The sequence below is a fragment of the Anser brachyrhynchus genome (assembly GCF_964034855.1).
Source record: "Anser brachyrhynchus genome assembly, chromosome: 12".
NCBI classification, from domain to species: Eukaryota; Metazoa; Chordata; class Aves; order Anseriformes; family Anatidae; genus Anser; species Anser brachyrhynchus.
The window spans coordinates 2,427,549-2,454,784 of record NC_137707.1 but is presented as its reverse complement, the minus strand read 5'-3'; the positions used below and the strand labels follow the sequence as shown (position 1 = coordinate 2,454,784).

Below are 27,236 nucleotides of genomic sequence, written 5' to 3'. Positions count from 1 at the left end.
AACACACGGCATTTTTTCCTCAAATGGCACTTTCCTTCCCTGTCACACTGGGAAGTTTCACCTCTCTGTGCTGCTAAGAGCTGTTTGCAGACGCTGGGTAACATAATACGGATGCACAGACCTTTTACCACGCGGCATTATGCTCCTAGCAGGGTGAAAGGGCTGCAGCACCGCTGGAGCATCCTTCCATCCGCGGGGCTTTGCGAGGCGCTGCTCCAGATCCGTGCCCGTGACACAGAGCAGCCCTGCATGCGTGGGAGAACTGCATCTCGTCTTTCACCCTCTCCCCCTGTCCCTCAGGCTCTGTTCCCCATCCTTTCCATCGCTCCTCTTCACCTCATTTCTCCCTCCTGCTCAGTCCTAACCAGGGCTCTGAATCCTCCTTCCCCCGCACGTCCCCAGTTGGTAGCAACAGTATGAAAATAGCAGATACAAAACCAAGGCAGCGGGCAGAGGAAAATACAGAAACTGAGATAAAACACTGATGTGACTCGTCTAAAATCTGTCAAGAAACTGATAGAGGCTACAAAGCAGGGCCCAGCTGCCAGTGCTTGAATGAAATGAGGTACTGAAACAGGAGAGCTGGGTGGAAACGCAAAGAGACTGATGCAATGCTGCAAGTTTGACCTTAATTCCTGGCTTACAGGTTCAGACATATAATCTTAATTTAGCATTAATGCCCTGGCCTGGCTCTGAACAACAATGCTGAGCCGGAGGTGGGTGTGCACGGTATCACTTTCTGCTCGATCCCTCAGCCTCAGCTTCCCTTAGTTTATTTTCTGCACCTCCTGAATAATTACCAGGCTAGTTCTTTCCAGGTCTTTTGTTATGGGAATAAGATACACTTTTCATTAACAGTGATTATAATTAGTTACTGGAATCATGCGCAGATGGTCTGGGAGGGCAGAATAGACCTCCAGGCATTTCAGACACCCCTCGGGATGTCTCCTCTCAAAGGTCTGCTCGTGCTCTGCCAGTGACCCAGCTCTCACTGGGACCAAGAGATCACCACCTCTACCAAGCCAGGAGGATCACCCGAGGCAAGGGATCACCACCTTCACTGACCCTGGAGGAGCCAGGGCACAAACAGCATCACCCCCTGGGGCCAGACTTCCCCTTCTTGTCCTCAGCTGGACGACAGCTTCCACCAAAAGCCTCTATCACAGAGAAAAGCTCACGGAGAAACCTGTTCTGTCTTTTGATGCATCTGCAGGTTGTGCTCTGTCTTCCCAAACCTCGCACAGAAGTTGCGTGCTGCGGCCACCAAGGAAGGGCTGAGCTGCTGCTCTCATGCAGCTGGCCAGGAAGGGAGGAGAACATCACCCGAAACCAGACTGAGGAAGTGCCAGCCACGTGGGGACAGCAGGCGTCTGTAGCCTCTGGGCGAGGAAGAGTCCGCGCCTGGCTCGGCGGCCCGCTGAGCTGCACAGCCGTTTGTCCGCGCGTCAGGACAGTCTGCCTCCGGGACACACAACCAAACAGAGAAAATGCAGCATGGCAGTGGCACCGGAGTAAAGAAAGAAAAACAAAGTCTGATTGTTTCATGGCACTGTGGGTGGGTGAGGTGGCGGCTGGATGCAGGGGTGGGACGTAACAACTACTCACACGCTCCTTCCTAACGTGCACCCAGCCCATCTCGCTGCAGCCCCCGGCCCAGGGGTGGTGAACAATTAAATAACCGGAGGAACCGACATCTTTCTGCTCCAACAGAATGAGCTCTTATTCTCAGGTCCACGATGCCTCTTTGCCACAGCTTTTGCTCCCTTCACGCTTTATTGCTTCCTGGTTGCACGGCAGGAGCCCGGGCTCCTTACCAAGCCTGCCCTGAGATTACATCTCGGCTGAGCAGCCATCCCCTCCTGCCACCGCTACAAAGCCCTGTCCCGCCAGCAGATCACCAGAAAGATAACAACCTGTGCCTGCTGGCGTTACCTTCACAGACATAACTAGCACCACATTACACATCTTGGGGCAAAAAAAAAAACCAAAAAAAAACACCCAAAAAGCCAACAAAGTCCAGCACCTATGCCAGAAAGGTGTGCCAGATGTCTTCCTGCTTGGGCCGCACCGTAAAATACAGTGGGTAAGCTCTGAGTGTGCCCACACCTAGCCCTGACCTCCACCACGTCCCCCTTGTTCTTACGCTCACCCCCAGGTGATTGCTCTTGGCCACAGCTGGAGACTGGGGACCCTGGGCTGGATGGTGCCGCATGCTTGTCTCACCTCCCTTCTCATATACGAGCACTTAGGAGGTCCTGCTGTTCCAAACGGAGGCACGAACTTCTGCTCCAGGCAGACGCTCTCCATCTGCCTCTTTCAAGCCCGAACGTACCCAGCTGAAGCCTCCAGACAGACCTCGGATCAAATCAACGGTAACAAATTTGCAGGCAAGACTGCCAAGTACGGCTTCAACTGCTCCCACAGAGCAAGGGGGTTGTCAGCGAGCACATCCCGGCCCAACGGGATGTTTTTTTTTTTGCTGCGGGCAAAGACGAGCTCTGCTCATCCTCCCGGGCTCCCGCATCCGCTCCGTGCCACGCTGCTGCCGCCGGCTCTGCAGACAGCCGCCGCCGCTCTCCAGGCAGTGCCCTGCCCGTGCCTGGCACCCTGGTGATCTGAAACCTGGTTTGAACTGGCTGTTCAGCTGCACTCTGCTCTACAATTAACCAAATTAACGTAACAAGCTCTGACATAAACCCCATTTGCTGATCTTGCCAGCTGCCAAGACTCTGGTAATTGCGCCAGCGAGCGATGGGTCACCTGGGGCCTTCCTGCGGGAGGGACCTATTTCAGGCCATGCGCGGCATGTTCAGACCCTCTCTTTGAAAAATGTTTCATTTACGCCTCAGTCGTGTCCGTTCCAGTCTTAACGGCAAAGCGATCTTCTATTGGAGAAAGCCGTTAATCATAATTAAGGATTTTTAACTTGCCTGAACAGCGAGGAGAGGGAACGCAGCCATCGAGAGAACTCGGCAGGAGAGGGGGCGTATGGTGGGGGCATTCGGCGCGTCTCCCTCACGGAGGAAACGGAGCCAGAGAAAAATGTGTTGTATGTACAAAAAAAAAACCCAAAGGAGAAGATCCACTCAGCTGCTGAGCCACTTCCTGAGAAAAGCAGTGAAAGTTCAAGTGACTGAGTCAGAAAAACAAGACAATAAGGAGCTCGCAGGCGCCAGGGTTAGGAGAGCATCTGTGGCAGCTCGCAGCTCCCCGGGACGTGCCCACTTGGTAGTTTACAGAAACTGTTTGCTCCTCTCCGATCACTGTTGCTGGCCTTCATGCTCTGCACACAGCTCTGCATTACGATTCTGTACAGCAGCTTTTAAACTTGGGCCCTGTAGCAGGCGAGTTTATGGGTGTCAGCTAATGGTCTGAAAGACACCTCTGGAAATCCTGGACCAGCAGGGAGTATCCAAGGAGGAGCCAGAGCTCCTGGGTTACGTTTCTGATTCTCATCACGGGCTGTGGACAGGTTATAGCACCTCTCGTTTCAATTGCTTCCTTCTGTTTTATGGAAAAACGCCTCTCCTCCCAGTGCTTTGTAAACACCATTCACGAAGAGCTATTATTTCTCCTTTGGGCTGAAGCTGAGGGTCGGTGCTGCTGGATTCACCGCCCCACAACACCCTATCAGGTCTATCACAGACCTCAAGGCGTTCACGGAGCCCAGAGTCTGCAAGAGTTAGCTGTTCTCTGGAGGTGTGTGCATACGCTAACAGGAGTGGGAGAGGACACCCCCCACTCACCCTCCTAAACCGAAGCACCATACCTTGCTCTACATGGGAATTTGCCTACATCCACTAGCTGCAGACAAAATCTTCCTGAGAAGCTTCTGAAAGCTCAGGAACCAAGATCCTGAGCTTTCCAGCTCCTCCTTTTGCAATGGCCCACCAGAGCACAGCTTGAGCCAGGCAAGTTTTATTTACCTTTCCTACCTCCTCTGCATCTTGCTGATATAACCAGAATTGCTTCTACCCTCCTCCTCCTGGGCAAACACCTCCTGGATTTTCACAACCTCCGTGTCTGCCAGCACAACGTTTGCTGATGAAACATAAATAAGCAGACCCACGAGCAGCGTCGCAAGCCCTGGAGTGAGGCTGAACTGCAGGCAGCCAGGTGTGCGGCACAGAACATCCCATGCCTTGTCCAGCAGCCAGAAAACTGAGGCAATGCAGAGACCCTGGAAGAACAGGGTCGCTTTGATCCTCAGCACAGCATGGAAAGGTATTTCCTAAATGCCTCCTTGTCCGCCCCTATCAGCGCAGATGAACGGCAAGGTGCTAACCCTAAACAAACCGCCCACTGGGTTTCCAGCCACTTGCCATAAGCTTGGTTTTTCTCTGCTTATTTGCACAATCGGTTCAATCCACATCCATAGAAACTTGGGATTGAGAAGGACAAACAAAACTGAGCCACCTGACCAGGCTCTAGAGAAGGCAAAGAGGGGCTAAATAGAGCCAAACAGCTTGATGTGCAAGACAGCCAAGAACATTTGGGCAGGACAGATCACCAGCATGTCACCCAGACCTCCTAGCATCAGATATTAAGGCTCTTAATTGCAAGGCCATTAACAGTGCGAAAGGGTCAGTATAAAAATGCAGGCAAAAGAACACCTGCATAGACACACACGACTGCTGACTGCATTGATACCCCTTAGGCATCAAGGAGTGCTTCTGCTGTACCCGAAGACTTGAGAGAGGGAGAGGACACCCGGACAGAGATGCAAAGAAGCAAACTGCAAATACCAAAGTATTAGCTACTCTCTAGATAAATACGTCTGCATTGCTGGGATAGCTGCACTTGGAAAACCGAGAAGTCAACAGAGCCTCTCTTGGCAGCTGCCTTAACACCCACCCAGCTCACAACAGGAGAGAACAGGGTGCCCTGTGGCACATGTAAGATGTACTCCTTAGGCTCCAACAAGACACCTACCTTCATCCAGCCCAGTATTTGGCAGTTCCTTCAAAATAACCAACATGAGCAACATGTAACATGCTACATCCACAACGCCTTGGAATAAAAGCTTTTCAGATGTCAAGGCACATTTTTACCCTGAGGAGTTTATGCAGCTGTGAACCTCCACATAAGATACTGAACAGTTCACATTGTCATTACTAAAACCCAAGCTTTCAGGGCGTGCAGAAAGAGCCACTCAAGCTTACAATGATCACAACATGCAGCACAGGTCACTGACTGCTTCTGCATTTTGTTGCCGCTGCTGTTGTTTGTTGTCATTAAACGCATTTTATTTAGTTTTGGACAGGCAACTTCACACTTGTGAAACACTAAAGCCCCAGCAAACTGAACTCTATCCTTGAATCCGTAATTGCCAAGAATTTTCTGGGCAGAGCGGGCAAGAAACAAGTTGGCTGAGCAGAAATGAACCACCAAACCAGAACAGGCAAGCTGCATAACACGAACCTGCCATGCCCACCTGGCCCCAGCATCTGAATTCACCTTTGGCTGGAGATGAAATCCAAGATTAGAGAGTGAGAGGCCCATAAAACATAATTGTGTTGTATCAGCCCTCCAGCATTAAGATGCCTCATTAATCTCCAACATGTGCTTGATGTGATTTAGAGGTGCAGAATGCTGGCAGCTTTCCCAGCTTCCTTGTTCGTGCCCTCCTTCAGCACAGGCTTCCACTTTCCGTGCTCTCCGCTAACAAGCAGGTGAGTAAGGGAAGCTATTGTGCTCTTCTTCAAAGCTTACTCTTAGTAAAATATTTTTTCGGAATTATGAAAGACGAATTTCTGAATGCCAACGTAACAAGAAACAGCACGGGCAGCTGCAGGGCACGCTCTTCTTGCAATCTTTTGTGCACAAGCCTCAGCCCCAACTTGTAGGGACACAATCAAAAGCTGGAGGAACGTTTACTAACCATAAGCTTTGCCTCATCTCTGCCAAAGAGGATCTACAGTGCAAGTTAATCATGATCCAACTGGGTGAACACCCATCTGGTTTGGTTTTGGCCTCCAAATGCATCTCAAACACCTACAGCTTCACCACCAGAAGATTCCCATGTCCTAAATATTGATTTGCTCTTCAGATTCATTCTTGGGTTTACCGTAGGAACGTGAAAGGTTATGAGAACTGGACAAAGGAAAACTTGTGGCAGATTTCTTTAGCTATGCTAAGTACTTAGCTCTTTCTAAACGTCTGAGTGACAAAGTGTAGGTACACAAGAAAGACAATTCAGACAATGACAACACTTGTTTTCTCCTAGTATGTGTGTGTGAGAGGCTTGGAGTAGCCTAACATTTTGATTACTAGCCATGAAATGCAAGTTCTGTCATTTCAGCAGGACCCCTCAAGATAAATCCTGCCCTCTAAGAGCTGTATTCCCTCCTCTGTTGTTTGCTGAATTTATCTGCTCAGTCCTTGGCTCTTGTGACAGATTTGGCTCAAGTGGCTTTTCTTGGACATTCAACTGATGTTGCCACTGGCAGCAGAGAAGAAAACCTCAGAGGAAAGGAAGAGGGAGTAAACTCCCTCAGGTCTTCATCACAGGATTAGCCACACACACACACACTGCAAAAAAAAAAAGTCTGGATAAGGAACTAGCAAAATAACCCTCACAGAGAAAGAGATCAAATGGACTTTTTTCTAGGAAAAGGATTTGAAAACGAAAGTACCACCCAGATGTGCATACACACACACAGCACCAAGATGTTGCTTTGCAGCTGGAGTACTTAGATGGCATTTTTATTAGGCTTCACAGACATGCGAAACGCATTCATTAATGACTGAATGGTTGGATCTTCATTCCTGCATTTTTAGAAACCCTCCCATGCTGAGTTTAAAATTTGCCAGCCAGAAGGACATCTCTAAATACCCCTTTACAAAGGGCAAAAAATATTGGTAGGGAGTGTGCCAGTGCTGGCTAGTATTACACACATCAATTTAAAGAAAGGGCAACATGAAAAGCAAGATTCCCTGCCTAGTCAAAATTCTCCATGGCAAACGTCTGGAGCTAAACCTGCCTACTTTGTCCTTAATTCACCTCGTGCTTGTTCAGCAAATGCAGCTCTGCTGGCCTCTGACAAGCACAACGAAGGGAGCTAGACAGACAATGCTGACTGTCGCCGTCAAAACAGGTAACTGAGGCACTGCAGACAAGAAATTTAAGATCAGAAATCAGGCATTAGGAGGGAAAAGGGACAATAAGCTCAATAAAAATCATTGAGTGTTAAATTTTCTTTCCTGGAGTCCCAAAAGCCTTTTTTTTTTTTTTAAACAGAACTTCTGGCCAGGAGTCACAGCGAGGTCTGTAGCCCAGCACTGCACAGCAGCCAGAAACCTCACTGCTTGTGCTGCTCAGGGTTAGATACATGTTCAAGTAACCCTAAAACATCAACAACAAAAGAAGGTAGAGTATTCCTTTAATTCTGATATATATATAAAAAAAATCTAGAATCATATATCAGAACTTTTGCTGAATTTCCTTACATATAAGAAGCACGAGTGCATCCTTAAAGATCAGCATGTTTCTCGATGGTTTCGTTCCTAGGTGACTTTGCACCATGACCTGCAGGGTGATTTGGGTATGAACAGCACTGCTGTGGACCCAACCACACACCTTTGTGTCGCATCCAGCAGAAACAACCCTAAAACCTGCACAGTCACCTTCCAAACCTGGCTGTGCTGTCTGAGCCGAGTCCTGCTGCCTGCTCACCAGGTAAATAGCGTGGTCAAAAAATGCAAGAGAAGGCTGGGCAGAAGGCAATCTGAGAGCTGCTAAAACACAACAACAAGCAAAAAAAAATCCTAGTTCCTCAAAGAGTAGAGTGAAAAAATGCTGATCCAGTCTATGCCACAAGTTATTTATACTATTTGGGTGGTACAGACTGGAGGGCTGTCCAGATGGGGGTACAAATACAAGGTTTTACACACTAATACGCTAAGGCTGGGACACTGAACTTTTAAAGCAACACAGCTTCAGTCACACAAAGGCTTTTAAAAGTTTAACTTTTACATTAGTGAAATAATTGCGTCCTAAGTGGATCAGTTATACTGAGTCAACCCTCAAGAAGTTGAAAGGCTGTCCTAAGTAGGAAACCAATTTCTCCCCTCCTTTTGAGGGCATGAAAGAAGATATGAAACAGCTGTCCGCAGAAAGATCATAAGCAAATCCTGTGTTCTGTGTGGTAATATTGCCACATACTTCTTTGTCTTGAGATGTTATTGCTTTTTGGAAAATAATGAAAATGTTCAACGGAAAGATAACAAGAAATAAAAACAACAAAAGCTGAAGGCGGAAGGTCAATGCAGAGAAGGACATACTTCTGTGAAGTCTCAGAAGTTTCCACATTTGAGCAAGAAACTGTGGTATTGCTCCTCTGTTTATGGATACTGTAAACACAAAACAGCAATGGGAAAGCAACCATTAAAGCAAGCTAATCGGCTGTGCTCTGACTCTATCCGGAGTGTCATGGGAACATGCAAGCCCTCCACCGCTGAAATTTCAGCACCGGAGAAATCGCCACAGGAGGATTTTCCACTTGGCGTGTATTTCGCCCCAGCAGCCGTTGCCAGCTTGGGACTGAACCTTCGGAGCAGGTAGCGCCAAGAGTCCTCTTTGTCCAAGGAGCATTGTGAGTGGCATAAAAGAAAACAAGGGCGCACACAGGAGCAGAAAAAGCACGACACTGGCGGTGGGACTCAGATCACCCACCTACTCCGAGGTTAAACAGGCTTTTAGGAAAAAAAAAACTTACCATTTTAAAGTGTCAGCACTTCAAAAGACTGGGCCTGTAGTATTTTGCCTGGAGAAGATCCAGCAGCTCTGCGCTGTGCTACTAGCGCACAGCACGACCTCAGGGAGCACAGGCACGAAGGTTTCCAATGCACTGACTTTGTCTCCCTGCTCCAAGGCAGGTTCGCCTTACTTAATCCACTCCTGAGGGATGTTCACTAACCTGCTGTTGCAAATCTCTGCTGAAACAGTTCCACAGCCTCTCTGGACAACCTACTTGAGCTCTGCAGTATATTAAAAAAATGTTTTTCTAATGGCTAATCTAAAATTTCACTCGACTCACAGATTGCACTCGTTTTTCTCATCCAAATGAAGACTGAGAACAGTGCAGCGCTTTCCCATTTTTAGTATGCTTTAAGTGATGGCAGAATGTTCTCCTTTGAAGAAAAAAAAAAGAAGAAAAATGACAGTTTCCTGAGGTATCCCTGCTACATAAGAGCGTTATCTGCCATAATTTAAAGAAAAACAGAAAGTTGCAAAAGACATAGGTATGTGAAAGCTAATAGGAAGGGCATATGAAGGGAGCTTGCAAATTCTTAATGACTTATCAGAGAGCTTGCAACTTCCATAAGGAGATTAATAAAATCCATGTTAGACCATGGGCAGAATCCTAGGCTGTACGCTGTAAAGTAGAAACTCAGACAAGCAGTAGTGTGTCACTTAGGATGACATATAAATGCAGGCTTTGTAAGAAATGTCTCCTGTAGATGCCCAGGTTGCCACTCTGATCCAGTCTCCTTTACAGGGAGTATGGAGTGCACAAACAGGATGAAAATTTATTTGCCTTTAAATTTAAAATTTAATTAATTAAATTTAAATTTAATTTAATTTAATTAATTAAATTTATTTGCCTTAAAATCTAACTACTGCCTTTGTGTTAATTTTTATTCTGTCTTAGGTGGCGAGGTGGTTTAGCAGGAGACTAAATGTCAGCTATACATTAATTTAGCAGAAGACTAAATTCCAGCTGTATGGCAACATGCATATAAGTCACAGTTAGTACCTCTTGAGACCCACCACAAACTTGAAACCGTAATAGGTTTCATACCGTCTCCATCCAAAAGATGTGCACAGAGGGAAGCAGCTTCAAACATGCTATGGCTTTATCATAGACCGGCTTTTCTGAGGCAGCACAAAAGGTGCAAGCCGTTTGTTCAACCCTGGCCCGTTATCCTGTTGGGCTGCGCACGTTGTAGGGAATGTTACAGGTCAGCTGAGGGCACGAGAAAGCAGCAACCAGGACATCTTTGCTAGGGAGAACTGCACAAAAGACTCCATTCATAGGTCATCAGATGTACCACCGGCAGCCAAAAGATTACATATTATAATACTGGGAGAAGAGAAAAACTGAAGATTACAAGTTATCAGGAGATAAAAAAGCTGCTGAGACAGAGGAATATAGGAAGGGTGGGGTTTATACACAAGACCAAAATCTCATCTTGTTTACAGATTATAAACCCACGGAATTAAAACATATTTATACATGAGGGACCAGGAGAGTGATTTACCCTCAACAGAAGGACCAAAGACCAGTACAGAGAGAGGGAAGGTGATTCTGAAAATGCAAATTAAGATTATTATCTGCAAATGAAAAAAGCAATTGTAAAGACTTTTAATGGTGTTAAAGAACTATCAAAGGTTTATTTTTACTTTTCCTTCTAAGAGGGCAGGAAAAGTTCAGCAAAGCAGTCTGGGGAGATATGAAGAGGAGGGAGGTATATTCTGTGATAAGCCTCAGACAACGTTCCTGTTGAATGCAGGCACTGAGCTGGAAGAAAATAAAACCTCTGATAAAGCAAAAAATTCTGCAAAGACAGCACTAGTTCCCATAGCTGAGACAGGAATTAAAATGCTCACGTGCATACACATACCGCCCCCCTGCTAGCACAGAGACAGGAGGAACTATCCATAGTCTATTTATGTTTATTATATAGCTACTTTTATCCACGTTGAACAAAGTAAGGCTTGTACTATTCCCTGAATGTTTTGTTTGTTTATTTTTAAAAAACTGAACTCACACAAAAAAAAGCAGACAGTAAAGCATATCTGTGTAGATTAGTTAATCAAAGGGGTTTGGAACAAAATATCTTCCTCGGTTTTGAGAGGATTTTTAAAGTGTATAAAGCAAATAAGCAAAGAAAAAAAAGGGGGAGGGCGGAAAACTTGCTTTATCTTCCCATTTCTATAAACATTTGTTGGTTGTTAGTTGACAGACATGAATGCTACTGTCAGCCCTAATGAGTTCATTATACAGTGATAGCACAGGTTTCTGCAGCCTTGGCTGAGCCAGGTGTCTGAGCCTTTCCCTACGAATGAGCTTTCCCTGTAAACTTGCCTGAGATGTTCCATACTTCAGTGAGGTAAATAAAAAAATGTCATAAATAAAATGCGCAAGTGTACTCAGCCCTTTACAAAGCAGAAGCTGGAAACATCGGACAAGCATGCACGAGATCAAAAGATGCTTGCAATACACTTCTGCTAGCTCTGAAATGCTTGGGATAGGACTGTTGGGTCTTATCCCCGATTCCCAGATTCTGCTGCAACCACACACCACATTCAAAAGAAAAAGGAAACGTACTCACCCCTTGCAATCTGAACGAAGCCAAGAATGATGATCAAAGCCAGTGCCAGCAGTTTTGCCGCAGCAAAGGCATCCTGAACACGAGTAGCAGCTTTCACACTGTAACAGTTCACTGCTGTGAGGAGCACTGAAAGAAACGGACAAGAAGAGACACATCAGTTTTCAGTAAAACAAATTATGACAAATTGGTATTTGCTTTTTGCCAAAACCTAAACAAATGTGAAGTGTCTCTTAAAAAAAAAAAAAACCAAAAAGCAACGAACACATTCCATGAAGTTCACGAGTGCAACTACATGCAGTGGTTTCAGGAGTTCCTTTCTAGTGACTTGACAGAGTCGAGACCATTCCGTATCACACCAGCCACAAGCAGCCTTCAGTCGCTGAGGATCACATACTGACTTCTTTCAGCCTGAAGTTCAGAACGCTGTGTTCTTCTGCAAAAATTTGCCACGTTTTGAGTAACAAACTTCAAGTTTTGAGTTGTTTTGTCCAGGATCTGAAATAGCAACTTGTCAAAAACCAAGACCCTGCAGCTATGTACTTCTCTATTCCGTTTCTCATTTTTGCAGCAGGCGGTTTGAATGGTGCATGCACCCCTTGGGACAGGGAACTGCCCTTCTGCACTGGAAAGTACATTTCTGAGGGTATACAAATAAAAGTGGTTACCGCAACCATTAGCAAAGTACTCGGCTGCAATCCCTCTTAAGTTGATCCAATTAATGTTGCAGTTGCATGGAAACACCACAAAAATGTCAGGACAACTTCCAGAAGTGATGTATTGTTACTTGTTTAACAATAGCACCTAAAAGGCTGAGGCCAGGTTGTGCTGCCCACTGCAGAAAAGAAAAGAAAAGAAAGCAGCCCTGACACAATCAGCAACCTACGAAACAAAAAAAAGCCTGCAGGTCAGCAGTGCAAAGGGAAGGGAACCCAGATCTGATGAAATCCTCAAGCTGTTGCCAAACACAGCACTTGCTGGCTGAGTTTCATCTGCTTTGGAGAAAATAATGGTTAAAACCTTTATTGATTGCCCAAACCACTTGGTATTTCTGTGCCCTGGTCATCCTCTGCTCCCCAGAGCTTGCTACAGAGACGGGCAAATGTCACACGGAGAATGACAGTGCCCCACGTGCTGGATGCCCTCCCCTCCTCCTTGTCCCCGTGCACTAAGCCACCCCTCGTTCCCTCCACGTTCCCTCCGCGTCCTGCCAGCCGGCTTGTCACCACCACTGCCCGCGACATGCCCCCGGGGCCAACCAGTCACCGAGCAGCTCGGGGAGGAGTGGATGGACGTCAACCTTCCCTCTTTAGCCGGAGGCTTCTCCCTGCGGGCTCTGATCCTTTCCCACTCAGGTTGCAGCTTGTATTTTTACTCCGCAGGAGCCGGGCAAGTTTTTCTAAAGCTGGGAGAGGACGGAGCAAGGCAACCGGCGCTGCTCCGTTACAGGATATGCTCGAATAAAACCTGGCTACTGCGTTCCTTCGGATGCCTGCCACCCATTTCCCTTTCATTCTGGCAAAGGCTCCTTCCTACATCCTGCAGCTCATTTTCACAGGACCCCCCTGCCATTGCCAGAGCCAAGCAGCTGCTCCCCCAGACATTCAGGCTGGACACAGATGACCCTCCAGAGGTTATCGGCTATATCTGCATTCCCAGTTTAAAGCCCAGAGCATTTGGTGCGGGTATTTCAGCCTTCATCAGCCTCCAGAGGAGATATGAGGGGGGCCCAGCAGCACCTTCACCAGGTCAGAGCTCTGTCTCCAGGAGACTGCTGGTGCAGGCTCCAGCCCAAAGCCTGTCCCCACAGGGCTGAGCCACGTGGGGTGCTTCAGAACAGGGGGCAGAAGGCTGATAAAGGCAGAAATACCAGGAGCTGCACGGCTTGTGCCCTTAGACACACACAGAGCATCACAGGGAAAACCCCAATTCTCCTCTGCCCTAAAGCAGGATCCAAGCCACAGTCCCGTACCCAACTGAGCGTACAAGTACACTTGAAGGACATGGACACCATCGTGCCCTGTACTCACCAGCCCATCTCCAGTTTGAGATGGGTGGATGGGAGCAGCGGTGCCTGCCTTTGCTCCCTGCCTTGCAGCAGGGTGTACCATTTTTTCTCATCAGCTCAGAGCGAAGGCACGCTCCCACAGCCTCCCGCCCTGCTTTCCAGGCAGGGCACGAGTGGGACTAGCGCAAAAAAAACTGCAAAGTGAGAAATAAAATGATGGGAGGAGGAACGAGCACTGACATTTAAAAGGGTCTTATCAGTTGTCTGCCACCCTGCATCGTGCCCTGCCTGCGAGAAAGCAGCCGCGCCGGTAAGAGCTCAGGAAATCCCAGAGCCCACAGCAGGGCCAGGAACAGCCTTGCTGGATCTTACAAACACTCAGATGTGCCCACGGCTGGCATCAGAGGCCCTGGTCTTCAGGGACTCCAGTTTCTGGGGCTGACAACGATTAAATTTAGGGTTCCCGCTCGAGTGAGCGCTGCGGAGTGACAGGATTTCCTGGTGACTCAGAGCACACACACCGGCAAGAAGGGATGCAAATTGCATCAGTCATTCACACACCGGTCTGAGAGCCTGCGACGGCCACAGCACATCGGTGATACACAGCAGGCCAAGAGGATTTACGTTTCCATGTACTGCTCAGCTAAGGGCTGCAGAAGCAGCTTGTAGGGGATCTTTAGGTGGGGAAGAACAAAGCCAGTCCCAGTGCAGCAGAAGGCATGTCCCAGATGCCTGCTTTCAGGACCGTTGGCTTTTTTCCTCTCCCTCGTAAAGCCCTAGGACCTAACATCATTTGAACACAAGAGTATAAAGTTTGGAAAAATGAGAGAGACGGAAATCTTTACAAAGAAAAGCAAGGGATCCAAAACCACAAGAACAAAAGCCAGCAGTAAATAAGGAATTTCAGAATCAATTTTTTTTTGGGGGGGGGGGGGGGGGATCATGAAGTTGAAGCCCATTTGGCACGTTGAGGGTGTCCGGGCACTTGGAGTTGGTGAGAGCGAACTGACCCAGAGCGGCAAGGCCGAGCTGCTTCGTTTTGGCCAACCTGCTTCGTTTTGGCTGACCTGCTTCGTTTTGGCCGACCTGCTTCGTTTTGGCCGACCTGCCTCCACACAGAGCAGAGAAGAGGGGCTGAGGAGCGGCGCTGAGGCCGGTCACGCTGCCTCTATCGCGCGGCCCCCCCGCCACGTGCTGCTCCAGGCAGATAGGCCCCGGCGCAGACACCACGTGCGCGGCCTTGGAGGCCTTTCAGCACCAAGCCGCAGGCCAGCAGTTAGCAGGGCCACAGCTCTATCACCCTCCAGCAAGAGACCCAGACACGTCTACACAGATATACGGGAGAGGAGAAAACACTGAAATATACAGCAAGGTCAACTTGTTGTGTGTCCGCGCTACGGGGAGGCCGGGAAGAGGAGAGAAGGAAACCGTGAAGTAACACTAAGCACATACGACAGCTCGTCTCCCAAAAACACCTCTGGTGAATCCTACTGGGGAGGGAACCGAGGATCCAGGATTCACTTCGACCAGCGATTATGCTAAAAATAAACCTCTCCTTGTTTACAGAGGGATATTTGAAGGATGAGCTAACCCATCTAAAAGCACACTTTTCCCGTTAGTGAGGGCAGCCCTTGGAGGTGCACCATTTACATTCTCTTCCCCATTTAGGCATTCTGTTTCTTTGACAATAGCTGGTTCAGCCTCCCCGGTAACTACCGACTTCGCCGGGATCGTTTTTCATGTTCTGGTTCTGTACGAAGTCTGCTGCTTGGGCTGCAGGACTGCAGCAGTGTACATAAAAGGCAAAAGCTTCTACACGGTCCCAAACTGAAAAGTACCACAAGCTTTGTATTTGGCCCTTAAAAACATATCAGTGCCAGATAACCAGGCTTTGCAAAAATAAGAAAACACTTAGGGCCAGAGACTCTGAATAGGGCTGAGATCTTCCATGCCAGTCATGACTCAGAGTCCTTCAAGCCACGATCTCTTTGCTTTGCTTTTCCCACCATGGAATAATATTTGTCTTTCCTCAAGGAGTGTGGTAGAGTTATTACACTTTAATGTTTTCCAACATAAGACAGGCTAAAACAAAACAAACCAAAACCAAAACAAAAACAGTCTCACTCACTAGAAAGACTCGTACAGACACCGACACGAAGCAACAGACCAAGTGCTTTTTCATTAAAACTCCAACACAAATTCCAGTGGTTGCTCAACTTCTCAGGAGACCAGAGGGCTAGGGTTTCTTAAAACACGACGTTTTACTCCTTTTTCATTCCTTTAATCTGAGATGCTGCCCTGTGAAGCAGGGGCTGAGGGACTCCTGGCGCCACTCCATTCACCTGAAATGAACTGCTTTACATGAGCAACAGGGAAAGCTTCACGGCCACAGCTACACTATAAACCAGCGCCGTGATACAACGCAGGGAAAGATCAGACCACACTGCCCTCATTTCCGTAGCACCCTTCCTAAAGCTACCGCTGCTGGCAGGTGGTTGTCAGAAACCAGCTCGGCAGCGAGGCAGACCTTCGGTGCGATCTGTCGGGGCTGTTCTCAGGAGTGATTCTAGGAATAAGAATTTCAGCACAATCTGAAGTGACATGACCTGCCTGATCCAGCAGCCCCTCTCCAAAGGCTTTACATAATTGGGATAACAGGAGTGAGAGTGCTGCAGAGATCTGAAATGTAAAAGAGGATACTTTTTTTTTTTTAAATCCTTGTTAGAAATTAAAAAGATACTCAGCTGTAGACAGAACGTACTCACGAAATATTACGTACCCCTTCATCTCTCCTGGTGACTTCTCATATGAAATAGCCCAGCTGTTAGGGGACCTTCACTCCACGCCACTCAAGCCACTTCTGGCACGGGGAAGGTAACAGTACCTGGCAGCCAGGGGCTTTAAAAATGACATTTGGCTTTATAAAGACAACAGCGGGTCCAGTTTCAATTATTTATCTGTCCTGGCAGTCCCAAATGGCTTCAGGCATGTCACTTAACCTGTTCTGCTGGCACTCGCAGGCACAACTGGGTAATTTCCCCATTACACTGATAGGAACGAAGGATAAATTGACTAAAACAACATAGGATCCAGCACAGTATCTCCTCTACTCCCACTCCCTCTTATTTTATGGGCATATTCCTTTGAACTTCATGGTCTCAAGTTCTAAGATCCCTCCCAGATATGATTTCCGGGTGACAATGGGAATAAATCCCTACAAAGCAGATACAGAAAGGGATTGTGACAGTCCCCACACAGAAGAAGGCCGTGATGAATGCAGTATGTGCAACAACATCTCCCGTGTCTAAAAAGCAAGGGCAGGACGCAGTAAAGCTCCCCTGTGGGCACGTAGTTCTGCCCAATGCAAACAGTACATGAATGGAGCCCTAATACAGGTAAACCAGGGCTCGGCATTTATGATGAAATGGTCTTGGCAATTATTCCCTAGAAAAGGGCTGGGCTGCAACGGGTAATGGAAGGCAGCCAAGGACTGGAGATGGAGTAAAGACAGTGTTTGAGGTGGCTGCATTTGAAAAAATGCAAATGGACAAGCAGCAGATCTACAGCCCTGTGCACTCATCCTCATTCACAGGGGGGAAAAGGGTCCGATTCCAGCAGCCTATGTAATTTGCTGACTGGGAGAGTTTGCTTAATGCCTTCCCAAGACCTTTAGCAGTTTTTCAGGTGAAGCACTTGTGAAATGGGTGTAAGAACTCTTGAGATACTGGAACAGCTGCCTTTGTGCTGTGTGTGAGGTTACACACTACCTGGGGAGCCTTGCATAGTATCAGTATTGTCCTTTATTTTATTTCCTGTATGTTTCCCTGGCCTTGGTCTGCAGTGCTTCCTGCTTCCTATATAATTCTGTATACGCCTCTATAACGAAGATGAATGTATATAAGCAGCTTGCTTTAATACATAAATTCAGTTAACTTACTGCAAGTCACCCATGGATTCCTATTCGTGGTATTTCAAGACCGGAATGAAAGGGCATAGCAGGGCAGGGAAATTTGTGGAACACGGTGTGGGAAAGAACGAGGAAGAATGAAGGGAAATGCTCCACCTCAGCTCTCCTACCAGGAAAACAGGGACTGTAACGCTGACCACACGCAGAGGATGAATCATGCACTAACTCCTGTTTATATCTCACACATTTCTAAAGTACTTAGTCCTTACAATCCTAAAATGATGCTTCCATCTACCTCCTGCCATGGGGTAATGTTAATTTTCTCCTCGTAATTACAGAACAGTTCCCAGCTCCTTTCCACTGCTGCGTCCTAAAGCAAAAGCTGCTCCTTCCTCTCTTTGTAAAGTGCAGACACGTTTTGTCTCCTAGCTAGGGCCGCACACCCAAGTTTCAAGCAGAGACAAGGCAAGCTGTGTATATGGCCACCAAGAAACAAACCCCAGGGATGACACCAGTACATGGCACAGAAACAAAGCAGTCCACAAGCTTTAAAGAGAACACGCTGCCTGGCGAGAACTGCTGCCTAAGCCCACGAGAGGTTAGACACGTCTAAAATAAGAGTTACTCTACGTAGTACAAACAAGTAAGGGCACTACGCTGACTACAGTAGTTTAAACAGGTTGGACTAGATGATCTCCAGAGGTCCCTTCCAACCTCAACCATTCTGTGAAACCAATCCCTTAACTATTTACTAAGGCCAAAAAAAACCCCAACACCTTACATTCAGGCAGCTGTGAAGCCACAGAGCCTCCCCGTAGCCTCAGGTACCTATTTCTAGCAGCACAGCCTAACACGAGACATGCATACAAGGGTGTGCACAGAAAATGGGTAGGGAAATTTCAACTCGATACTGAGTGAATCCTTATGCCCAGCACATTGGTAGAGAGAAAAGGCAGAAAGAAAAGCTCTGCAGGTATTTCTTCAAGGACCACTCCCTGGGGAAACGAGGCTATTGGAAAGGAGCACTTGGCCCCAGAGAGAACGTATCTATATTAAAATTAACGTATATTAATAATAATCACACCCGGAAGCAGTTTCCTTTTCATTTTTCTTCCCAGAACAGCAATGCTGAGGAATTAGGGGATGAGCACATCAAAAAAAAAAAAAGACAGGTGAAAGGAGAAGGCAAAATCCCACTGGAGTTAAGCGGGATCCTTTCCAGAGCCACCTCCCAGCTGAGAGCGTGAACCCTGGATGTCTCTAACAAACGGCCCTTTTGGCTAGCTTCCGCCAACAAAAGAAATGTGGTGTGTGGCATGGAGGCTATATACAGCCGGTGCTTTCACTGATTACAGAGTGGGGAAAAAAAAAAAGAGGAAAGAGGTATCTACACCCTGGACAGAGGAAGAAGAGGGTTAGCAACAAGATGCACGTGACGATAACCACCTCCAGACAAGATGGGAAGAACAGAAGAACCACCACCCTGGGGAAAGGAATGCTTCTCACTTCAGTTCATGTTGCACAGGACCACGAAGAGAGGGGCTGTAAAGCTGGCCGCTGTCACAGCCCCATCTCTGAGCCACTTTTCAGTTCCAGGAAGCCTCTGGTGCTGTACCAGGCTCAGGAAAGGCACCCAGAGAAGTTAGCACCAAGGGGGGGATAATGTGAGTATTTCGTCATGTATCACAGCTCCCAGAAGCATCCACACCCTCAAATTTCCAGAACTCTGCAAGATTAAATTAACAAGCACTTACTTGCCATCTCTCGAGAGCTGTGCCAACCTAGTGCAGCACGGGGCAGAAAGGCAGCACGAGGGACTGCCCAAAGGAAGAGCTCAGCGAAGAATTTCAGGTTTGCAGAGCCTGGATCTTGAGCTGAATGCGATTACCATCATTTCATATGAATTATCTTCTAAACAGCAAACAAAACCTTACCGATATTTTACGTGCACATTAAGCCCCACAGACATGTCACCAGCCTTACAAAACAGATGGTCAGCTACTCCAGATTCTTACCTGGATCACAATTATGCTACGCTTACACAGAAGCGCCTTCCCCTCGCTGTACTGAATTAGGTTCCACAAATCCTCAGGAAGGTGGCTGGCCTTCAGCACTGAGTGCTAAATCCTGGGTCGTGAACTTAATGAAAAATTCCAAGCAGGTTTTAGTGAAAATCACGCTACCTACGCCACGCAGGGGGGCAGAATTCAGCTCTGTAGGCTGCCTGGCAAGAAACTGCTTCCTTATCCATCGCGTTTGGATTGGGACACGCTGGGACTGCCAGACTACTGGAATGCTTGAAATACTCAGCGATGTTGCTTTGAATTAGACTGATTATGGGGAGTTTCTCTGAAAAAGCCTTCCCAATTTGTTCATGTTAGAAGAGCAAGACTCCAAAGGATCTCAGCGGTAATGTAAATCATTCAAATACAATAAAATTTAATGGGACATTTGTTGCGAGAGCCAAGAGAGGGGTGCCAAGAAATGCAGTAGTTGCTTGCTGTGTTACAAGAGCCCTCCAAGCCCTCATCCATTTCAGGAGAGCCCTGCTAGTGTCAGAGGCTATTTTCATTAATGCTACTCTCTCTAATTAAACGCAGATTTTAAGAAAGCAATCTCTGTCTTGCAACGTTGGCTGTACAGCAGGGATCCTACAGAGACCCCTTCCTTCCATTCTGATCAAACAAGTTCACATTTACAGATACAGCTTAGTTACTGAATCTAACTTACAGAGCAAAAAAAAAGCCTTCAGAGCTTCACACCTTGCTTGGCCTGGCAGATGAATTCCAAGCATCAACGCTGCAGAACAAGCCCATCTTAGACAAGTATAAGGTGTTTTGTGCTTGCTTTACTTACCGTCTAATAGCTGATGAGTTCAAAATCCACCCACAGCTTCACTTTAAATCTGGGTAGCTGTTTGACCAGCTGTTTAAAGTAAAACATCAGTACCAGATAAAGACGTTCCTGCTTTCGACACGTGCGGTTTCTAGTTGAAATGCTGCCACTGAATATTCACTTATAGACTATAGCTATAATTTGGCAAGCATTCAAGGCATGTCCTTGCACACTTTTGCCAGACCCTGGATTTGATGCTATTCTCCTTTAACTCACCATGTACTCAGGGGGCTGGCAGGCACTTAGGCTTCCATATGACACGTGCTGGTAGATATAACTCAACTCTGCACTGACTGCTACTATTCTTCCACTGTTAGGATGCTCATAACAAAAGAGACAAATGACAAGTATGTGATTATTTTGCTGGAATTCCACGCTAGCAGAAGGAGTGCCCAAAGTAATATTTCAGAAGTGGCAAAGGAAGCCTAGTGAACTCTGCAGGAAGATTAAAATAGTGGAGCTTTGGCAGCAGCAGATATCGCTGCAGCAATGCTGGGGTTATTATTGCCAGATTAGCATATATGATTAATAAGTGATAAAAGACTTGCGAAGCTAACGCTCAAATCAGTCATTTGACATTGAAGATCAAGAGTAAAATTATATGCAACTGGCAGAGTTTCTCAAGCTTCTGTGGAGCAGATTATGTTGCCAAGTATAAAATAACCTGTTATGCAGCACACAAGGGGTGCGTAGCAGGCTGTGTGTAAGAATGTGTGTAGGAAGAACAGTTCAGGCACTTGTGAAACACCAAGCAAGAATGAGTTCATGTCTGGAAACAACATTATCCCGTCTCCCCTCTCTACAGGAAATTTATTGTACTACAGTTCAAAGAGCTATCACATGCTGAAAAATCTTCAAATTAGCAGCTGGAAGTAAGAACTATGTATGTTATCTTTAACCGGATAATTTGAAACTTCCTATCCTTGAGCCACCTCCAGAACATACACAAGCATTGGGCTACGCTCTGTGATTTTTAATGATTTTTGTTAAGATTTATCAGTTTACCAATATTGATGTTATCAACTAGGAGAAGTCAGGACCTAGTAACTGTCCCTCCATCTTCTCTCAAAGGGACAAAGTTGGTTTACAAGAGATCATATCTGGGGGAATTCAAATGGCTCTTGAACTTTCATGCCTATCCAAAAATTCTCAGTTTCACAAACTTTAACTTATTCTGTTACAAAATACTTAGATATCAGGTGGAGTTTGCATTTGTTATCCTTTAGCATTTGCTTTTTATGACTTATCAGCCTTAGAAATATCAGACTTCTAATCTTTCGCATTAAATGACATGCAGTTTATATGACCGTAAGCTACTTAAGTAACCCACAGCCTGAAAACCGCTAATTAAACTACCTGCAAATTCTTACACCTAGGGAGCACTGGGCGTTTTGCAGTGAACATAAAATAAGCCACACTAACGACAAACTGCTTGACCCATCTTGCTACAGGAAGACTTCCTTGTAGTGAATTCTCACACTTTTATTTGCCAACCTTAATTAAGCATCCATGATGTCTTGTGGAATATGCCCTGCATACCAACTGACTGTAGATTACGATCTTGATTACAGAAAATACCTTTTTGAAGTTAAATTCTACTTACCACCCACCTTGTTTTCTTTAGCACATTAAGAAGAACAAAATTCCCTCTTCCAACCATATTTTTTCTTTCAAGACTGTGATTTATTTAGACTATCTTAATGCCTCGGAATCCAGTTTCTGCATTCCATGGTGGCAAATACTGAACAACACAATTTATTCAACTGTTCAACACCAGTAACACCTGAAGGGGAAACAAGTAACTTCGTATTTCTCCTCTTATTAGAAACCATACAGTCAATTACATTTTACGTTGACACACAAACTTTGCAAAGAATACAGCTGGTACTGTTTTAGATGGCTGGGCTTTGCCTGCATAAGTCATCCACTGTTCAGGGCCCCAGATTCCCCCATTGCTTCTCAAACCATTCTTACCCTCTTTGAGATAACTCATTAGCATATGCTCTAGAGTATATGACCATTTTTCCTACACTAAGGCTCCTGAAAAAAAACACAACAAAAAAACACAAAGTCACTGGGTAGGGGTATGCCTGGAACAACCACGTAACAAGCGGCTTGTTAGTCCGTAGAAGCTTTGTGTGATTTGCTTAGTCCTTGGACCAGATTTACTTCGTTTATTGTTCCCATTTCATGATGTGGTTTTGGCACCAGACAGTAGGAAAGCTAACTCCAGAAATCAAAGTTGCAGAGAATTAACTTGCTGAAGGCAATGCACGATGAACTAACCTTTTAAAGCAGAGGAGACAAAGAACGATTTAACCCAAAGCATAAACAACCTAGTAGCCAGGGGTGGTGGGAGTAAAGTTTAAAGAAGAAACACATGGAAATGACGCAGATTTGTGGAACCAGCAACTCTTTCTTTGGCATTTCAAGGTAAAGGTTCAAGAACAAATTCTGCTTCGGGAAAACTGCTAATTGCTAGCATAAGAAAGCTGCAGAAACTTACACTACTTATTAGAGAAGAAAAAGCGGGAAGGAGAGCTGGCATCAAGAAGCGTCATGATGCAATCCGCCCTGTCTCTGAAGAGATCTCGCCACGGGCAAGTCTACTTTACACTCATATTTATTTTCTGATCAGTAAAATGGGAACAGAGACACCTGATCCAAGCTCTTTTGGCAAAGTTCCTGTAGATGAAAAGTGGGTTATTCTTGATTATGTTGTTAATTATTGTACGGTTTGCTGCCCTGCTGTTGCTTCTGTTATATCCGCTAGCTAGTCATACAAAGTATGTATCAAAAGACTTGGTCAGCGTGTGCGTGAAGACATTTACAGATAATATATCTTCCCATAAAGACCACGTGCTACAACTTGTGAATGCCTGCGATCCTCAGAGGGTGAAGGACTCTAACACAATCCCCCTTTGGACAGCACAAACTAGCTTCTCTTCACCACCTCAGAAAATAAAAATTACACAACTAACATTCTACACCAAATAAATGTTTTATACAAATAAATAAATAGAATAGATCTCTCTGAATGCGTTTCTTTACAATGGCACAGGAACTACGAGCGGAGTGGAACACTGACTGGCTATGAAATAAGGAAAGAAAGGCAGAAAATTATCCAGTATTTAAAGAACGGGGGATCTGGATGGGGTGACTTTGCAGTTGCCAGAGGAACACAAAATGGGGCTTCACTGGCAAAGCCACAGACCTCAAGATACCAGAGAAAAGATGAGAACTGCAGCAGCACGTGGCACAGCAGACACCAGCAGCCGTTAGGTTCATTGTGGCACGAATGAACTCCTCTGTGTGGCACCCGCATTTGCTAGCAAAAAGAAAGCAATAACCCCAGTTTCCAAGCATGGTGTCCGTGCACACGGAGCAAAAGCGGTGCAGCAAACAGCTGGGTGGTGCAGCACAGGCCACCTTCAGCACCAACTGCTAGCAGCAGATAATTCCCCAGCCCCAGCAGCTCCCACCCCAGCCTGCATTCAGCAGCCCCGCAGTGCTGGGGGCAGCAGAAATCCCATCCCAGCGCACGCACCAAACCCGCACCGCATTTATCGCGGGTGCTCGCTGCATGTCCCAAATCACAGGGGCTCCCCAGGCCAAAATCGCCAGCTAGGGAATCCCTGTGCTTGAATTACTTGGGACGGTGCCGTGCTTTCTACTCTCGTCATTCAAAACTGAGCCTAAAACGCGCCTGCAACCAGCACGGGGATGGAGCAAGAGCACGGTGAAGGGCCGGGCTGCGGGCGGCCAGCTGCTGCGGCTGGGTTTTGCTGCATGCAAGGAGGAAATTGGTGAGTGAGCAGGAGCCACGTGTGGCCGTGCAGCAGGACAGCGGCTACTTACGGACACACAGACAGGCCACCAGCTTGGCAGCATCGTCGGGCACCGGGCAGGTGGGGAAGATGGGCTTGAGCAGGTAGGTGGCGAAGACCAGGGCCACGATGTACTGCGAGGAGGGCCGGATGATGAGCAGCTCTATCCAGAGCTTGAGGAAGGCGGGCAGCGAGCCGTACACCTCCAGCATGTAGGCATAGTCCCCGCCGGACTTGGTGATGGTGGTGCCCAGCTCGGCGTAGCAGAGGGCCCCCACGATGGAGAACGCCCCGCAGACGGCCCACACCACCAGCGACAGCCCCGGCGAGCCGGCCTGCCGCAGCACGCCGGTGGGGGTGACGAAGATGCCGGAGCCGATGATGGTGCCCACGATGATGGCCACGCCGTTGAGCAGCGTGATGGAGCGCTGCAGGGCCACCCCTTCTCCCTCACCCTCGGCGGCGGCGGGCGGCGAGGGCGAGCGGGCGCAGCCGTTCTCCTGCGCCCCTCCGCCCGCCGCCTCCAGCATCTTCTCCATCGCCTGCTTCTCCTCCTCCTGAGCCAGCGAGGAGGCCGAGCCCGCCGGGCTCCTCTTCTTCACCGTGCTGGCGGGGCCGCCGCTGCCCGACATGGCGGCGGGGCGCGGAGCGGGGCGCGGAGCGGAGCGGGGCGGGCGCGGCCGGGCGCTGGGCCGCCACCATGCAGCCGCCCCTTTTGTGCCCTGTGAGGCGCCGGGGGGGGGGGGCGAGCGGGGAGGGACTCTGGCATGAGGCGGGGAGCGGCCCGCCGGGACGGCCTCCTCGCCGAGGGGAGGAGGAGAGGAGGAGGAGGAGGAGGAGGATGGAGGGGAGGTGGCGGCGCCGCCGCCCGCCCTTACCGCCGGGTCTCTCGCGCAGCGGAGCGAGGCGGGGGGCGCACGCTCGGTGCCAGAAATTCAGGCAAAACCCGCATCTCCCCCTGCCTCTGCCGCCGGTGTAACGCCGTATCCACACAGACACTGAGCCAGGGCCTGCTGCTGTGTCACCCTCCTTTCCGCAGAGGCACTGCAGGAAGCTGCCTGCCATTTCTCATCGATCACCTGAAAGATTGTATATATTTTTAAAGCCAATCTGGCAAGCGCACACGCAAAGACAAGCGACCTCCGTCCCACTATCTCAATGAATTGCCTTGTGAATGTCCTTGGATGCAAGTTCGCAACGGTGCCTAAGGACCCGATTCTTTAACAAACACCCCTTGTCCTTCTAGGATAGGAGATGAGTTACAGGCAAAAAGCCTCGAAGCTTGGACTCCGAGCAACAAAAGCTGCCACTGAGAGCTGGACACGGTACCTTTGAGGAGCTGTAGCTCAGCAAGCGAGTCCTGCTTTCCTACAAGAAGTCGTGCCCAAGCTCCCAAACCCAAGGCCGGTGTCCTTCCTGCCCATACCACACTCCTTGCAAGTTTGACACCCATCAGCGCAGGCACTAGGGCGGGTCAGGAGGTTTTCTGGAAGACACCTCCGAGAAACGTGAGATCTGCATTTCTGGGAAAGAGGCAACAGTTTAGTAGCGTCTGCAGGTAACTTGCACAGGTACCTGGCATCATGACCCGTTTGGACCCTCCGAGGAGAGCTGGGCTCTCTCGAGCAGCATCCCGAAGCTCTTATCAGAAGCTGACACCTAGCGGCTGCTCACCACAACTGCACGAGGACTCCAGCGCTTCTCGATTTATGTAAGCATCCCTATTCAGGAAGGGAGCCTAGACAAAAATTACATCTGCACCGAGCACGTTTTTCTAGTTTTCAAAGAGAGACGGGATCCCAAAGAGATTGTATAGACTATGAAAAGTAATAATAATTAAAAAAAACACACATTAATGCACTGAGGACAATATCACAATTTTCCTGAAAATCCCAAGCATTTTTTTCAGCCTACTAGCTTAACAGTAGCCCTGTCACCCAGGCTATATGATTGCAATCTAAACGAATTATTTTTCAAAAGATTTACCAACATTTACTTGTTACCATATCTCATTTATCCTAGGCAAAACGTTCAATTAGGAAAAAACCAAGTGCATACTACATAAAGGATTGCCTGGGTGTTAGCCTCGCTACACAAGGATCCAGCAGACGAGGCTGGAACTGGAGCAAGATGCATGCTTCAGACATTTTCAGAAGAATGCTCAAATTTAGCTGCACACCTGAGTGAACAAAATCATTCAAGAGATTTACTTCACCAGTGCTCTAGACCTGGTTCTTACCTGAAGACAAGTAAATTAACCGCTAGCCAATTGGTATTTTACTCCTGATAGTACAGCTAATTCGCAGAAATTTCCACTAGCTTTCAGAACAATGGGACCAAGTTATCTTTTTCTCTCTGCATCCAATTCTTCCAGAAGGGAAATTATTAACAGTCTGGCAGCCAAGAATTTGCAGACTTCAGGCTCAGCTTTGACATTTCTGTTTGGAAATCCCGGGATCAAGAAGCAGTGGTGTAGTAGCACAACTGCCACTGAACTGCCACATCTGAAGTCAACACATACCTGGCTCTACTGCATATTAACCAGAGTTAATTCTGCAACTGTTTCTCCATTTGTACACTGAGAAAATACCTGCTTTGCAGTTATGGTGTTAGGGTGTGTTCAGGTAGCGCTTTGCATCTTCAAAGCACTTCACAAGTGCTAAGTATTAGTATTATCAGTTCTAACCACAAACATTAAATCTCTTCAGGCCCCCAAGTCATTCTGCACAATCTTTGAAGACAATTTGATTATACAATCAGTTCTCCATATGCTAGTACTCAGGCACTTCAGGTTTGTCACATCAAAAAGAAAGTCAGTAAAAATTATTTGTCAGGAAGGCAAATAATTACCAACACCAGAAGTAAATTGGTCATTTGTTAGAATTAATGCGTATGCTGTTAACCATTTATCAGGAGAGCTGCCTTGATCAAAATAAGATGGCCTACTGGAACCAAGTAAGCTACTTCTTTAACCAATGGCTCAAGCTATACTACTACAAGTGTCTAAGCTTTTTTTGCCAGGTAAAGTAGAAGTGGTGGTAGCTTCTGGAACCCTTAAATAGTATTAGTGGAGCTGCCATTATGCTTAACCTGTGCCAATCTTTCTTCCTACTGAAATGGCTTGCCTACCACAGTTTTGGAGTCCTTACATAGAAATATTGTCTGCAACTATTTTTAGGGTTGAATTCCTTAACCAGGAACACAGCCTCCTAACTCTTCTATCAAAAGAAGTTGAAACTTGTTTGAATAAATTCAGCTTAGCGTA

General features: G+C 47.3%; 1 protein-coding gene across 1 annotated transcript in view; it reads right to left on the bottom strand.

The window, feature by feature from the left end:
• Positions 1-24,725, bottom strand: part of SLC7A5 (solute carrier family 7 member 5) — a 39,923-nt gene extending 15,198 nt beyond the window's left edge. The window contains exons 1-2 of the mRNA XM_080552211.1: positions 24,003-24,725; positions 11,338-11,463 (exon numbers count right to left, since the gene is read on the bottom strand). Coding sequence (XP_080408337.1) covers positions 11,338-11,463; positions 24,003-24,603 — 727 coding nt within the window. The 5' untranslated portion in view covers positions 24,604-24,725. The remainder of the gene's footprint in view (positions 1-11,337; positions 11,464-24,002) is intronic.
• Positions 24,726-27,236: the final 2,511 nt, after the last annotated feature.